This window comes from Rattus norvegicus, chromosome 10 (genome assembly GCF_036323735.1).
Source record: "Rattus norvegicus strain BN/NHsdMcwi chromosome 10, GRCr8, whole genome shotgun sequence".
Taxonomy (NCBI): Eukaryota; Metazoa; Chordata; class Mammalia; order Rodentia; family Muridae; genus Rattus; species Rattus norvegicus.
Window position 1 is genome coordinate 21,067,493 of NC_086028.1, and position 17,492 is coordinate 21,084,984.

At 46.3% G+C, this 17,492-nt stretch overlaps 1 protein-coding gene across 15 annotated transcripts in view; it reads right to left on the reverse strand.

The window, feature by feature from the left end:
• The window catches only part of Tenm2 (teneurin transmembrane protein 2), a 1,136,292-nt gene that overhangs the window by 82,783 nt on the left and 1,036,017 nt on the right, over positions 1–17,492 (reverse strand). For all 15 annotated transcript variants that reach the window (XM_039085070.2, XM_063268320.1, XM_039085069.2 and 12 more), the window contains 1 exon segment: positions 13,660–13,806. In XM_039085070.2, coding sequence (XP_038940998.1) covers positions 13,660–13,806 — 147 coding nt within the window.

Consider the following 17,492-nt stretch of genomic DNA (forward strand, 5'->3'; position numbering starts at 1 on the left):
AGGCAATGCTGGCCTCAACAGCAATGGCCATGCCCTTAACATATAAGCCCGTGGGGACCATTTTACACACAAAGCACAGCAACTTCAGCACTGGCATCATGTCTCCTAGGAAGTCACTGAATTGGATGTAACGACTTTGGTAAGAGCAACGAAGATGCTACAGCCATGTGCCTGTGTCTTGGCAAAAGGAAATAACGAACCTCGAGTTTGGATTTTCTTGCATCAGTCAAGTGTCTTCAGTGGCGTATAACGACTTAGGTTTCCTTTTTCGTTTAAATGATAAGATTATTCATTCATTTATTTGTTCATTTTGAGAATTTTGTAATGCAACATAACATGGTTTTCAACTTGATACAAACTAGGGACACTTGGGAAGAGAAGAATCTTAACTGAAGAGTTGCCTCTGGCAGACTGACTGTAGACAAGTCCGAGGGAGACATTTCCACAATTCTTTGTTGATATGGGGATGGGGTGTGGTGAGGGGGGTGGTGTCACTCCTGGGTTAAGTAGTTCTAGGTTGTATAAGAGAGAAAAATAGCTCCTCCATGGTCTCTGCTTCAGTTCCTGCCTCTGGGTTCTTGCCTGAGTCTCTGCCTGACCTTCCTAGATGGTAGATGGGAACCTAAGGGAAATTAACTCTTCCCTCCCATGTTTCTTTTGGTCATGGTGTTTATCACAGCGACGCCAGGATGCGCATATGTAATATTCGGTCCTATTTACTCTAACACTTCCCCTAACATCTCTCAGATCCACTCCACCCACTTTTAACCTTGTGTCCTCAGTACTTACATATTCATTTTATATGTAAGTATTACATTCCATAGCCCACAGGTTCCAGTTTGTTCTGACCGCGTACCACTGGGTGTGGGGCTGTTCGGTGAGAAATCTCAGTCCCTCAGAAGCCCTCAGCTGTCCTTGGTTAAGGGGGTGGGAATTGGGAAGTTATCGCTGTTTGAAGCAGCGATGGAGAAATGAAAACCCTAACGTGAAATTTATCCATCCCTGAATAATATACTAGATAAAAGTAATTGTTTTATAGCCTTCTCATGGAGGCTAGTGTTTGTCAGCTCACATGGCAGAGTCAACGGTGACAACAGACGAGGACATGAGGCTAGACTCTAGAGGGTCAAAGTAGACGGTAAACAAAGGGATGCATATCAGATCCAGAAGGAGCGAGAGCGCTTTCAAGACACTGAAGGAGGCACTGTAACTACCAGAGGATGTTGGTGGTGAGGACTAGTGAAGGGAGGGAAGCCAGGAAGGGTTTCCAGGAAGAAGTGACTTACACAGTCCTTCAGAGATTGTTAAGCAGATTACTTCCATCAGTATTGAGCCTGGAGTGGAGGTTGAAGTCACCATTGCAGATGCCTAAGTCAACTGTTTAAATAAGTTGACTTAATTGTTAAAAAAAAAAAAAAAGAAGTGACATTTTAAGTAAAACCTAAATGACACGAGGACGCGAGTCACAGAAACGTCTGGAGAAAGAGGAGACAGATGCACTAAGGTAAGGAACGCATTTGAGAGTTGTAGGGTCACACAGGCTGTCGAGGACGGGGCAGGTGGAGGAAGATGAGCAGAGGGATCAGAGGTGAGACTGCAGCTTGCCTGTACAGAGCACTGGGAACTGTCATGGGAGCCTGCCCAACATTCTATGGCAGATGAGGCAGAGGAGGTTTGATCAAGGATGCTGGGCTTTGGCTATTGTTAGGATTCTTCTTAGGGCTCTGTGTAGTATGGGCCAGTGACGTCGGTGGCATGGTCTAGCAGAAGGTGGCGGAGGTGAAAAATACACGTTATAAGTCTACCGCTAAGCAATAGAGACTTGGTGGCTGGGCCAGGGACCATCCAAAGATATGTCGGGCAACACGTGTGACAGTCAGTGTGCCAGAAGTCAGTGGCATGGCCACTGCAGTAGATTGTGGCAGCTGGCAGGTGATAACATTAGTACTGCTTGTCCAAGGGCCCCAGGATGATGGCTTATTCCCATACCTGCCTCTTATTCAAACCCTTCTGAAAGGGTTTAACCCCTTCCACCACTGTACCTCTGTGTCACGGGCCTATGTGAGCCTAGAGATGCTGCCATGGTCCTTGCACCAGTCAAGTTACTGTTACCTCAAGATGAGGAATTGCTTGGCCTGTTTTTCTCATTAGGTGGGCCTGGGACTGCCATGCTTGGAGATATCGCTGCCTGCTAGCCTGAGTTTTCCTTGAAATGACGCATGAGTGGCTCTTAGTGTCAGTGTCCCGTGGGTGCTTATTACAAACACACATCTGTGGGCCCCACGTCAGACCCACCGAATCCACGCTCTAGCAATGGGTCCTAACAGTCTATGCTTGTGGCTTGTGGATGATTCTGAATTTGACTCACATTCGCTTTGTGTCCTGCGTTAACTCAACAGTGGCTCCTCAAGCCCTTCGAGGTAGTAGCTAGCCTTAACTTCATTTTATAGAGAACAAAATCGAGGCTCAGAGAGATGAAGTGGCATGAGTTCATGCTGTTTATGGGGAACCTAAATATGACCATAGAGTTCTCTGGTCCCTGCACTTCTTTATCAGCCTGCCTGCCTCTTCTCTCCACGGGGATAGACTGTCCACACACACAGTAGACAGATACAAAAAGAGGCCATACTTCCTTATAGGCTTGGGTGTGTGTTCAGGAGTGACTCAAGCAGAAAAATGATATTCCAGTTGAGTGAAAGGCCTGGGCATGATTTTAGAGAATAAGGTGCTATGTGGAGGGAGGCAAAAGCTAAGACTTTAGATGTGACACAATGCTCTAACAGCACCATGTTTCCATGACCAGACGCATGCATCTGCCTTGTTTGCAGCCCTGTAGCCCACTCTTCCATTCTCCTCGTGGACTCTACTGGAAGGATCCCAGCCTCCTTGGAGGCTGTCTTAGTTAGGTTTTCATTGCTGTGAAAATACACCACGGCCAAGGCAACTCTTATAAGGACAATGCTCAACTGGGGCTGGCTAACAGGTTCAGAGGTTCAGTCCCTTATCACCAAGGCAGGAACATGGCAGCAATCAGGAAGTCATGGCGCAAGAGGAGCTGAGAGTTCTGCCTCTTGATACGGCGGCAGCCAGGAGAAAACTGACTCTTCGGCACTGGATGGAGCTTCAAAGCCCACCCTTATAGTGACACACTTCCTCCACCACACCTCCTAAAGGTACTGCTCTAATGGGCCAAGCATATTCAAACCATCACAGAAGTGCTCAAGGATCACTGCTGTTCCCTTGTACAGGTCTTTCAATTTCTAGTCCCTTTACCCACAATGCTTTTCCGTCTTTCTAATATATAATTTCGCAATATTTCTTAAAAATTAAGATTTACTTATTTATTTGAGATGAGGTGTGGCTCTAGACCAGTCTGGTCTGGAACTCACTAGGTAGCCTGGGGTGAGTTAAACTTCTTGCCTCAGTCTTTAACTTAAAAATATTTAATTTGGTTAGGTTGTGACAGAGTGTCATCATGTAGCCTAGTGTGGCCTTAAATTCAAGATCTTCCCGCCTCAGCCTCTCAAGTGCTGGAATTAATAGGCACATACCACTGTGGTAGAACCTTCCCCTAATGAATAAAGATTTCAAGGGACCAATCACTGGGCGAGAAGGAGGCGGGACTTCCTGGTTGGGGAGAGAAAGAGGAAAGGCCGGGGAAGATTTACAAAATTAGGTTGCTAGTTTCTGGGCCCAGCGATTGTGTTACCTGTTGATTTTAAAATAAGTTTTGTGTGGTGTTTTCCTTCACTCAACTGAGTTCCAGAGAAAGGTATGGCGGCAGAGCATGGGTCTGCGAGAAGTACACCCCAGCTAGCCGTGGAAATTTGGGAGTGTTGGTCGGGTTTGGTGGCAGCCAGCCATGGGGAGGAGAGAGCGCTTTCAGGGCTCTGAGTAGGAGAGTCTGTGCGACCATGGAGTGCTTTTTTATATTTCATGCAACATACTACTATGCTTGGGAGTAGTATATAGTTTATTCTTTTTGTACCTATAGTCCCAGATACCCACGGAGGAAATATCCCATGATTCTATGAAAAGATGTCCTTTAGTGTGTATGACCTCAGAATGTCAGAAAGCTGTGTGTGCGCGCCGGGGTGGGAGGGTGTAGGGTGGTGAGGGACAGATTTATAATGACAGTCCTTAAGAAGAGGGGGAAGTAAGAGAATTGCCCTATAAAAACTTGCTGTTTGCCACGAGCAAGTTGAAAGAGAGGCTTGGAGCAGAGAGGGCTGGGAAAACCTTGTCATTGTCTTTGGATTCACATTTGGCTACCACCGCCCTGGCCTCTCTCCAATCCCCCAGAGCTCTTGGCTGAGAAGATGGAAAACCAAAGAAAAGAGCACAGGCCTTGGGCAGCTGCTCATGCTGCGCTGCAGAGAACGCCTCACTCTTTAGAGTCCAACTGTTCCAGTTTCCCCTGCTCGCCCCTGGCATTCCAGCGCGTAAGCACTTTATGGGAAAAAGTGCATTCCAAACCCCTAGCTGGGGGGGTTCGGGGGGGGGGGAGAGCTAATGCTGATGGTGGTTTTCAGCGCGTTCGGAACTTGCGTTTCTGCGGAGCTGAGGCGCAGCGGCCCTCGGGTCTGTCCTGCTCTGATAATGGGCAGAGCACTCAGGGGCCAGAGTGGCCTTCCACCTGAGCAGAGTCCTGGCAGGGCTGTGCCGTGGCCCTGGGACCTCGAGCAAGCTGCTATACTTCTCTTTCAAATGGTCATGGCTAATTTGGGCCATACTGGTGAAGTCTCGGGACATGCCTGAACCAGGGAAGTGTTTAATGCCTCTCAGAGCTGGGGCATCATGTCCTTTGACATCAGGGCAAAAGGCTTTCTATTTTGGGACTAAGTGGCTTCCCTATGCAGCTGTGCTTCTGGAGGGAACGTTTCTCAGCCTCACAGCTATTTCCATGCTGGGCCTGGTTACTCCTTACTGTGGGCAGCTTTTCTACACACAAGGATGGCTAGCAGCAACTGAGGCTTAGCCTAGGAGCATTTCCTGTCCATCATCACTTAAGAAACGCTTCCAGACATAACTGGAGACTTCCTGGAGAGCAAAGTCTCCTGGATTGGAAACTGCCGCTCTGGACCCAGACTGTGGAGGAGGCAGAACTAATAAGAATGGCACTAAGATGTCACACTAGGAATTAGGTAGTGGTCACAGAGAAAAGGCAAGGATTTGCCATAACCCCCTGGCTGGGACAAAACTACCAGAAGCCAATTCAATGACATAAATGTTACCCTCTGACCACTTGTTCAACCTGGTTTAATCCTTTAATTCCCTAAAATAATCTCTAGTGATTTAAATGACTAATATTAAAAAAAATTATCTAAGGGGGAAAAAAAAGCATGCATGCGAAGGTGGACATGGTGCGGTGTCTGTGGAAGCCAGAAGAGGGTGTTGGAGCCTCTGACATTGCGGTTGTGGTGTTTGTGAGCTTCCCGACTTGGGTGCTAGGCTTTTGCAGAAGCAGCAAGCGCTCTTAACCACTGTGCATCTGTCCAGCCCCTTGATTAGCATTTTACAGATTAGGCGTCTTCATTGCAATTTTATGATGAATATTGGATTTGTCATCTAATCAGGTGAAAAAAAGCCTAATCTCTTAAGAGACACTTAATAACCATTTAAAGTACGAAAGACTTGATTAGGAAAGACTGAAGGTGCTATGCTGGGTAAACGCATGAACTTTAATTTAAATGCCTTAAAAAAATTGATGGTCAAATCCATTTCACTAGGAAAAGGGTTGGGGGGGGGAGGGCGGGCGGACATTTTATCTTTGAAGTATTTATTTATTTCATTTCCTTTGAGTTCTAATACAAGTTTTGCCCTTGCGTTATTCCTGTCTGGAAGCATCCATTGTGAGAGTTTTAGAAGGAATGAGACAATGGCTTTAAAGATGCAAAGTTTTGCATCCTGGAAGCTGGCTGAAAGGCCTGTTTTGAGTCTTATTTTCTTGAGTCCCCATGTTTGTTTCTGTAAAATAGAAATACAGTCACCCCTCCCCACTTTGGGCTTCCCATTCACGCATTCAACCACAAATGAATAAGACACATGCAGAGGAAACAATTTTTTTTTTCTGTACTGAACTGGCGCACACTATTCTTTTATGCCATTCTGTAGATATAATACCGTATAGCAATTATGTACCTAGCATCCCATGATAGCAAGTATTACTGGTAATCTAGAGATGAATGATTTAAACACACAGGAAGACATATGCAGGTTAGATGCAAACGCTACCCTAATTTATGTAAAGGACTTAAGCATCCTCTTATTTTGATATCCGCAGGGTGAGTAAAAACTAGTCCCTAGAAGACAGCAAAAGACGGTTGTAACGTGGCGAAAGAGACTCAGAATGTATAGGCTGCAAGACAAAACAGCAAAACTAGAAAGATCTACATAGGGAAAGCTAGGAGAGTGGCACTCATGCTAGAGAGACAGTACATGGGGATCTGAAAGAGGAGGGCAAAGGCTATCTGAATCAAGAACTGAAGGATGAGAGGAAACCCATTGCAAACAGATTCTGGCTTGGAGACCTTGGGTCCTGCTGTACACATAGCATAACGGGTGTGAGGATCAGCCCGGTGAGGCTGAGGCAAGGCTTGTAGGGAGGGTAGGGGAAGGATAGTCAGGAGGCCCTCTATCCAGGCTGAAGCCAACATTTGCTTTGATTCTAATTGTGTGAGAAACCGCTGAGGAAATAGTGGGTCTGATTCACACTAAACGTGACCCCTACCTCCTGGGTTACAGCATTGAGAATCATGAAGTGGACTAGAAGCAGAGACCCACCCGCTCAGGGTTCACTCTTATCCTGGTATGTAGGAGATCCAGCCCAGTGCTGGTACACTTAATGAGGTAAACATCAGGAAATCTCAATTCGCCGTTTCCCATGGGTGGATTATCTGGTCTACCCTTCCCATGCTTTCAGAAATCTTAGTTCAGTGGACATGTGGAAAGACATCAGACATCTTGTTGTCATGCCCTACCCTGCTATCTAATCTGGGCTTGCTGTGTTTTTTTCCTAAAGAAGAGAGACCCAGTGCCCAGCCAATTGTCAGAGACCTGCAGGCCAAGTTCTCTTCTCAAGCATTCGGAGGATGGCTCTCCCATCTGGGAATAAACTGGGACCTTGCATATGCGCTCCAGATACATTTAGCACAAGGCCTTTGGAATTTGAGGGAAACCTTCATTCAAACCAATTAATAGGACAAAGTTACACTTTGAAACCACCTCCTACCTGACCGATTAACATATGTGTACACGTTAATCAAGGCGTTTTGCCTTGGGTTCACCAAACATTGTCTCTAGCAGGATGAAGAAACTGGGCTCTTTAGATTTAACGACCATGTCTACCAGAGTCTCTCAAGACCCTAGCTTGGCTCTGCTAAAGGCAAGAGACAGACAAGGTGAGGTATTAATTAACAAGTAAGGTAAATGTCCAAATCGCGTCCTTGAATCAAATCAAACTCACTTGGATGGTGAAGGGATGGGAAGGCGGGTGAAGAAGTTGTGGGCATGGAGCAGATTTCATCTGTTTCAAGTGCTCTGGACACAGTCCAGCATTATGTCTCCTCATTCAGACCTGGCTAGAGTGCCTTGGATGGCGTGCCCAGAGCTCAGGCCAGTATCCACATCTCTTAACCCAAGGCTGTCTCCTCTGGAGCAAGACAAGGAGCCCAATAGGAAACACCATTCTGAAGGAAAACTGAAATGGTGTTTAATTTATATTTAGAAATGAAGACATTTCTGGTGGATTGAAGAGCCCTACCTTCATTCCTTGCTGTGGCTTTGAGGATACCCCCCCCCCCCCCGGGACAGGATGAAAACCTGGCTCAACTTTGAGATGCACTTCCTCTCATCCTGTTAATGTCAGGTTCCTTGGAAGTCCTTTTTCTTTGCTCCTACCAAGGTACTCTTCCTTTGCTCATGCACTGATAATCAAAATACTATCAACCCCTGTATATCCTATCTCTTCGGCTGCACAACAAGCTCTTTGGAACATATGCCATGATTGTTCCAACATTTCCCAAAAGCCAGCTTGTGTTGAACACTTGGTAGACTCTCAAAAATGTTTGTTAAACCATGAATGAATAAGTTAGCAGAGGCCGGACGGCTGGAGAGATGGATGAGTAGAGGGGTAGGTGGATGGATAAATTCTAAGGCATATGCATGGAAGGATAGATGGACGGATGGATGGATGGAATCACTCTTTTGTGACATAGAGATAAAGGGTTTTTAAACTCTGAAACAAACATCACTCACCTCAACTAGCAATGGAGAATATTTTTAAAACATAGTTGATAGAAGTGGGTGTAGGGTGTATGTTTGGAGCCCAGGAAGGGGACAGGGAGGAAGATGGCTAAAGTGTATGCGACACACATATGGGAAATGTTAAAATGAATCTGCTGTAGCAAAAACAAGATGAGAAGAGGTTACCACCTTCCAGCTACTTAACTCATTTTTATCCTTTTCTTCTAATCATTTGTTCCTTAGATGCTGTTCCTTTCTCCTCGTGTAACTCCTCACGTGTTCTGGGAATTGAAGTGAGTATCAACACGGGGCATAGATACAATGACCCAGTGCTGTGCTAGCCACTCTAGGAGAAAGTGTCTTTAAAAATGCTTTCCTCAAAATGTGGTTTGTGGAACACTCTCTGGGGTGCTTGGTAAGCATATAGAGTAGCACTGAAAACCGGACTTAAATGAGTCTCAAAAGGTGGGGACCAAGAGATTTGACTTTCAAGGTCCCCATGGGGCTCTACAGCACTAAAGTTAAATGAGACAGGTTAGACTCTTCCCAGTTTTATGCATGGGGAAAGTCGTCGGTTGGATTCTGTTTACACAACTGTCTCCATTCTAGACAGTCACATTAACAGGAGCACAATTAAGGCTAGCAACCAACCTATGCAATCTGCAAGGCACGGATCTATAGAATATGGGACATGCATTTGCTCACTCGACCTTCACACTAGCTCATGGAGCTGACACAATCACGCCCATTTTTACAGACAAGAAAACTGAGACTCTCCAACGTAACATGCTGAGCCGAGATACACAGGCTAACTCTGAAAACCAGAGGCTGCAGCACCAGTGTCACCTAGGCAGACACCACAGAAGGGAAGAAGGAAGAGCAGGAGGCCATCCTATGTTGTGCCAAGAAAGAACAAAGGAGAGAGGGCAGTCTTGTGCATGAGGGCAGTGATGCGAGGTAACAGAATGAGTTTAGCTTAGGAAGAGCATCCGTCTGCCCCTCCAGCTGTGGGCTGATGAGGTCATGGCCCTGCCTGGTCATGACCCCACTGTCACCCTGTACACCAACTTGATAGGGAACCTGATCTATAGCCTATGGGAGCTTCAGGCAGACTCCCATGCAGGCTGGGAAGGATGGACTTTGGGCGTTTAGCACATTGAAGCTTGGTGTCCTGCTTCCAAGTCCTGGGTGACAAAGGGGCCTCCAAAGAGTGAGTGCAGGCTCCCCAGGCCAGACGGTCTAACGACGCCTCCTCACCTTGCCATTCCCACTTTGAGAGGAAATCTACACACGCTCTCTCTCCTACCCCTGGCTGTGATGAACTAGAGCTCGCACCTCTGTCTTGGTGGTGATAATTAAATATTATCCGCCTGTCACTTGGCACACATGTTGTGTGTATTCTCAGACTTTAATGAGCTGGTATTTGTCTCCTGTAAGCAAAAATATTTCTTTGAGTCTCTCCTTTTCCAAATTGGGGTTAGTGGTTCAAGTGAAGTTCTCTCACTTTTAAAAAGACAGTCTCTGGCCAGCTGGTCTGTCAGTGGTGTCCTCCTCTCCTCTCCTCTCCTCTCTTTCCCTTCCCTCTCCTCTTCCCTCATCTTCCCTCCTCCTTCTCCTCCCTTCCTTCCTTTTCTGCCTACCTACCTGCCTGCCTGCCTTCCTTTCTTCCTTCCTTTTTTTTTTTTTTTTTTTTTTTTTTGTGGGGACAATAACATACAAAGCTTGTCCCTTCAGAATTGGCCATTGCTTTCTGAGGTCATGTGAGAAGTCATATGGCTGGTGAGTGTTGTAGAAAGTGATGAGAATTCAGAGTATGGGGACCGCCATGTGTGTTGCTGTGCGCAAACCTTAGGGTGGCCTTTCCTGACAGGGTTTCTCAGCTGACTATCGCAGAATACTGGAAATGTTTGTGTGACAAATTTCCTCAGGTCTTTAAAAGGAGCAATTTTATCTGGTGCCTTTCTAGATGCATAGAAAGAGAAATCAAGGCATTATATAAAACGAGTGTTTTAAGACTGTGGATCTCAAAGAAAATCTACATCTAAGGTAGCTGGAAATTTACCAGACATTCAAATTCTTGTACCCTGCCAGAGACCCATGAGCTCTGAAACTCAGTGATGGGGTCAGACCAGTGTCTTCAGGGTTTAATCAAATCCTTTAGGTCCTTTTGGAACTACTTGGGAATAGACAGAAAGTACAAGGAATTCAATTCAACCTCAGTTAATGAAGTCAGTAAAGAACTTCAAATGTTTCTGTGTTTGTGTTTATAACTATCTTAGTTTAGAATTAAAAAAAGAAAGAAGAAAAAAGAAAAAACTCATCACTTTAAATTGAGTTTTTTTTTCTTTCTTCTCAGATGTCTGGAAATGGGGAAGGACTGCCTTTTCCAGTTCCCTTTGGAAGAATGCTCTATTATCTTCCCGGTTCGGGAGATTTATGACAAGTGTGTTCTTCGCAGCTGCTCCCTGGGCCGGCATTCATGTTCTGCTTGGATGCCTCTCTGACCCAATGCCAGCTTTCTAAAGCATACAGCCCTTTCAGAGGATTCCCAACCCTGGATGGGACCAGGTACTCCAGAGGTAGGGTATCCAGGGGCAACCACCCCCCAAAAGACATGCAGAGTGATAACGGTGAGCTTGTTGCCCCTGGGCCTGGGGTTGATGAGAGGAACTTTAATATTTATCAATAAACAACAAAGTGCTTAGCACATCTCCTAGGGAAGTAATTAACCACAGAAAGACTACCCTGTGCCGAGGCGTCTCCTCCAAAAAAAGAACTCACTTAATTGTGAATTGCTTACACCAGGTGAGAGAGAAGCGGTGTCTACCCCGCTCACCTGACATAAGCAACTCTGAAGTAACTGGGAGTTGCTTTTTATAAATACGGTGCAGAGACTTTCTTCTTGGTGGCTAATTACTTCCTTGGGAGGTTGCTTTAATAGTTCCCATAAGAAGGCCATTATTATCTTTAGCGTGATCACAGTCTCATTGCTTTTGTCCTAGCCTTTCCAGTGCTGGGGCTCTGCCTCTACAAGGGATCCTGAGTTGAGCCTATGAGGCGAGCCCTCCAGCTTGGAGATCAGGTGCCTCAGGTTGGGTGGGAGCCAGGATCCAGGTGAGGCTGACAGAGAGGGAGGTAGATGGCACAGGGATTGTTGGGGACACCGGCTGCCTGGAATCTCTCTTTTGCATACCATACTCCAGCAATTTGCTATGCTTTTAGTTGCTGACACCCCAAACAGGGAAGGGGTCAGAGAAGTGGCTCCTTATAGGAGGCAGAAGGAGCTGATCTATAAGCAACCACAGCACTCAGTGAAATCACCGGGGACGCAGAAGCAAAGAGCCATTGGACTGTGACTCTGAAAAATACCGCATGCCTTTATGCCTCACCTTGCTAAAAAAATGAAAGAGAGCGCCTTCTATTCTGGCTTTGTTTCAGATGGGTGAAATGAGTGAAGGACAGTACCACAGCACATCCGGCCTATGAAATTCTATGGTCACAAACTTGTATCAGTGTAAATACACCTGGCCTGCTTGTTCTCAAATTATATACATACACAAAGGCAATTGTTATGCAATTTGCAAGATGTCCATTAAGAGGATGAAGCAGAAGGAAAAATAGAATGTCTAATATTCCCATTTGTTTCTCACCAGCTTGCATCTTACTTTGAACAGCTGAAGCTGACTTCAGGAGCCATGAAGCAGAGGTGACTTTGATGCTGGGTGGGGATACACCCATATTCTATGGCTGTCACAGTGAAGGCATCCTTGTAGATCCTTTAACCCCTGAGACAACTTCAACTTCACATAAACTCTGACCTGCGAGTCATTTCGGTGAGGGTTAGCCACAAGTCTACACTGATATTATGGACAGTATTTGAACTTAGAAGAGCACATGATTGAACCACATGCTAATGTAACCCTACTTCTCTTTGGAGGCCTATCATCACACAGGAATATGTTCCGGGACAATTGGCACAGACGTTCAGAACGGTGGTGGTTCTTCAGCCACACCACTTGCACATGTGGGATCTTAGACACTAAGTAGGGTCTTAGCTAGGTCACAGCTTGGGTGGCAGAAGAGAGGTTTGCAAACCTATCCTGAAAAGTGTCCAGAGCAATTGTTGAGGCCTGATAGCTGTGTCATCTCTCACTGTGTTAGCCTACTTAATTCTGTGGTTAGGGTTAAAGATAAGGAACACTTGTACAGAAAATATAAACAAGAACAGATGAGATGGCTCAGTGGTAATGGCAGATGGCCTGAATTTGATCTTGGGATCCAAAGGTGAAGGAGAAGACTGATTCCTACAAGTTGTCTACTGATTTCCACATGTATGTTGTGGCACGCATGTTCTCCTTCTTCTACACACACACACACACACACACACACACACACACACACACACACACACTGTGAAATGACATATTAAAAAGTGAACACTCCCATTTTCCAATACAGAGAAAGGTATGGATTAAAGGAATTAGAGCTTCATCATGCAAGGTAAATTCATTTTTTGAGGTCTGATAAGCCATAAGCATTGTGTCAATAGCGAAAAGTACTGTGCTATGTTCTTAAAATTTGCTATGAGGGTAGATGGCAACCACACCAGTGAGAAATAAGAATATATATGGTGCTAATGGCACTGTAAGCGCTAATGATGAGGCTTATGGTCTTGGTCACAGTGATGCTTTCATGAATATATGTATATACATATATACTCAAACTCATCAACATGTACATATCTGATATGTACAGCCTTTTAGGTATCAATTATACACCAATAAAGTAGTTAGAAAAAAACAGCGAATACACTGAAATTTAAATTTCATGAACCTTTCCATACAATGAAACCTTCTTTAGATTATTTTCCATCAGGCATCAGGAAAATGTTAAAAACATTTTCTTTTCCCTCACTAATTGGACTTGGCTCACAGGCTGTAGCTGGGTGACCAAAACATCCTTTGGTTCCAGAGCTGGGTTTGTAATGGAACCACTTGCTCTTCAGGTCTTGGTTGCCTCGTCAGCAAAGTGACATTTCCGAGGGCCGTAAAGAAGAGGGGGCACATGGCTCATGACCATTCCAGTGCAGGTTAAGTCACCACCATTGTCATTGACCATGACTGGCCACCCTGAAAGGTCTGACAGGACCATTCATCCTGAAGGCATTAGCCAGAGCCTCTCTGCAATGATGGGTGCTGGAGAATCCAAAGCCAGCACCAAACCTCAGTGACTATTCAGCCTGTGTCTGAAGTGTCCTGGCCCAAGGATGTGTGTTCTTCACCATATTCACTTTAAAGGAAACATTACAACACTGGACAATAGTGTCGAGGAGATCTTTCAGGAGAGAGTAAGTCATGACGCAAGCACATACAACACTGTTCTTGAGGGGATGGGAATTAGAAGACACTTGCTCACCTCCCTCATTATCCTTGTTATCAGCGCAGGAGGTTTCCATGGCAACGTTGCATCCGGGCCCTCTCCAGCCGGTCTGGCAGACACACTGCCAGCTGTTCTGACCCAGTGTGCATCTCCCGTTACCGTTGCACAAATCAGGGCAGCCATCTGGTTGGAGAAATGGAGAGAATGAGAAGGAGGGACGTGAGGCCACGCTGGGGAAGCAGGGGAGCCATGCAGAAGGGGAACAAGCCTGCAGGGCAGCCACTGGGCCAGCCTCACAGTGGGGCCCGTACCTGCTGTCCAAAGAGTTGGGGGGAAGCAGGCCACGCATGCAGGTGCAAGACGGAGTTGGGGCACAGATGCAGGGGTTCCCAGTGATAACTGACCTGGGTGCAGGGGTTAGAGCAATCTTGCCAAAGTGGGGAGGGAGTTCAGTGCACATCCCAGACAACTGCACCTGTGCTGACCTGACAAAAAGACTAGCTAGGCTGTGCTTTCTAGCCAGTGGATCATGATGTGTGCTATCTTGAGGCTGCCATTTACCTATCCTCCGTCCCTCCCTTCCTTCTTTTCCTTCTCCCCCCTTCATTTCTCTTCTCTCCCTCCTTCATTTTCTGCTTTCCTTCCTCTTTCTTCCTTCCTTTCTTCCTTCCTTTCTTTCTTTCTTTCTTTCTTTCTTTCTTTCTTTCCTTCTTTCTTTCTTTCTTTCTCTTTCTGTGCCTTCTGAATATAAGTGAAAAAAAAATTCCCTACCAGCCCAGAGTCAAAATGCCTCCATCTTGTAGAATTTTAAAGACAGATTTACATATGATTTTCAAGAGCTTCTTGTGACCAAGAAAGAGCTGGACGGCTCTGTTGGGCTATTTTCTTATCCTTGTAATAGCTTTAAGGGACACTTCAAAATGTTGGCTGCTTATCACCACCTATTTATGGTAGATTTAAAACTAGAGCAGGATTTAAAGGCCAGGGAAGGAGTAGGTGCTGGGTGCCATGAACTGGGGACATGGACAGAGGCTATATCCATGTCTATAGGGGAAGGGCAGTGAAGTCTGGGAAGTTCTTATTTTATGGCTTTCTGTTCTTCCTTTCATTATGCCCCTTCCTCTGTTGTGAAATAAGCAGCCTATTTAATTTCTTAAATGCTCCAGCATCTACAGCAACTGTAGCATAGACTCATGCACCCTGAGCTTGGACAAAGGGAGCTGAGCAAGCAGAAGAGGCAAGTTTTGTCAGCCGAGCCACTCTGGCCCTTTGTGAAACAGAGAGACAGAGGACCTGTGGTACGTGCCCTACTTGCTGGCAAGAATCTCTATTTAATTTCCATCTCATTTTTCTTTCTTTGAGCAGTTTTATTGAGGCATAATCTACATACGGTAAAATTTACCTGTTGTAAATGTACGTTGCAATGACATTTGGGAAAGTTACAGAGTTGTGCAGTTAGAGATATATTTTCTTGCCTCATTTGAATATACCCCCATGACCATTAATTTAATTGTCCCTGTAAGTAACTATCTGCACATCCTGAAAATTCTCTCTCCCTCTGTGGCCACTTTCATTTCTGAATCTGTTTTTAAACTACACCAGTGCAGACCTGACTGGGATCAGAGAGCTTTCTAACGATAGTGGTAACTGGTCCAGAAGCTTCCTGTGAATCAAAGTGTGCATCTCTCCCTGGCGTCCCAAAGGCCTTCACCTGGTATCCTGCCTCTCCTCCCTCAAGCGCCCCTCATGTGGGTGCTGAGAAACCTAATTTGAACATGTGTCAGTGGCTCGAGTTTAAAGGACTCCTCCTAAGGAGAGAGGTCCACAATTGAGTTTGACTGCTTTAGGAAATGTCTCTGCTTGCTTCCTCCCATCCTGTGCATATTAGGATCAGAATAAAGAGTGTGGCAACAGGAAAGTTCTCTGGGGGGAGTCTCTGGGAGGCAGCTGTGCTGAGAAGGAAACAAGGAGCCTGGAGCAGGGCGGCTGGCTTGGTGCTAACTCTAGCAGTGTGTGTGTACACACACACACACACACACACACACACACACACACACACACATCCTGGTCTTCATGCCTCCCCTTAGAAAGTCCAGCTCAGGATTCATCACCTCTTCTTACCAATGAGGTGTCTGTGGCCCTGCCTGGGGAACCACTGATGTCTCTCAGTGTCTCAGGACAGTGCTTACATCCTGAGACAGTGCTCCAAGGGAAGCCCTCCCTCACTTCCAGAGATGTGCCACAAACACTTCTGTGGGAGCAAAATGGAACTCAGGAGGAAAAGCCCGGGAGACATTGGATGAGTTTTTAGGGGAAAAAAAGAGAGAGATCGTGGTCAATTTGCAGCCACCTTCTGCCTTCCAGTTACCACCAGCAGAGTGTGGGGGAAGAGATCACAGAGAATGCCCTAAATGACAGGCCTCTGAACATTTACTCAGCACGGTCTCTGGTATGTGTGCTTTGCTATTTAGCTACTTGGAGGCCTCCTGTCTCACTGAAATCACGCCCAGAGTCTCAATGGAAGGCTCATTGTGTAGGAAACCCACGTCCACCACATAAAATTTAAATTTGCCAAGAGCCCCAGCATGTCAGTCAGAGATATGTGCTCAAAATATGTATGCTCTTCTATGGAATGGGGCCTCCCCACTACTCTTTTCATTCCGACCAACTGAAGTGAGGTAAACAGGGCAGGGTAGCGAGTTTTCGCCACATCCTACGAGGAAGGTGAAAACAGGAACAGCGGGAGCTGGCAAATCTCTGAGAAGTTTCAGGGCAGCCGGGGAATTAATGGACAGGACTTTGCTTTTAGCTTGAAGAGGAAGAAAGCAGCCTTGGTAGGTGCGTGGCGTTGCTAGGCAACCCCAAGCTAGCCTTAGCGCAAGTTCATTCTGCTGGTGGCCTTCTGAGGAGGTGACTCTTTGTGTTTGTAAAGTGCAAAGCCAGCTGCTGCTTAAGGAAAAACAAAACCTGGGAAGTAATTAGTCTGGAGGGCAAATGGGCATCAGGTGGCAGCTCTTCTCTGGAGAGGACGCTATGACTGAAGTTGGAATTGGCTTATGGGCTCACACTTGGGCATCCAAGAAATCTCTGTCTTGTGAGATCCAGGCTGGCTCTCCGGTTTCCTCGAGTGCCTGCCTCTAAATGACTGGTTTAGACTCCTGGAAGGCACCCCTGTTCGGGTGCTTATTTCCTCACCTAGAAGGAACTGATGGCTACTGGGGCCTTCAGGTTCTATCACCACCCTGGACCAGTGGTCCTTAACAAAGGATTCATAAAGGATTTCCCTCCCTTCCTCTGGGGGGATGTCTGGCAACGTCTGGGGATATCCTTGATTGTCATTTTTTAGGGGTAATGACACTTGCCACCTCATGGTTAGAGGCCAGGGATGCAGTTTCACATCCTAACGGCACAGGAGAACCCTACCCGCACCCTCCAAGAGTGGCACAGGTTCAAATGACAACAGTTCTGAGGTCGGAAAGCCTGACTTCATTAGATCTCAGCCATGGTTGACGGTTGTGAGTTCACAGGGCCTGGTCTGGTCTCAGACTAACAGTGAGGGCTTGAATGAACAGAATTCATTTCCATCTGTCCATCTACATCTCCTCTAACAGCCCCCCCCCCAACTCTAGACGTCTCCTCAGCCAAAGTGTGCAGGGACATCAGCAAGGCTGCTTTTGTCACCTCACACCCTCTCTCCAGCTCACATAGATAACATGCAGTTATCTCTACACAAACCAAAGCCACACCACTATGTGATGCCTGATTTCTAACTCCAGTCCTTCCAGCTCTAGTCTCGGACCCCTGCTTTCACTTCAGTATCCCTGTCTGTTCGCTCCTGGACAACTCCAAGTCAGAAGAATCCAGCCTCT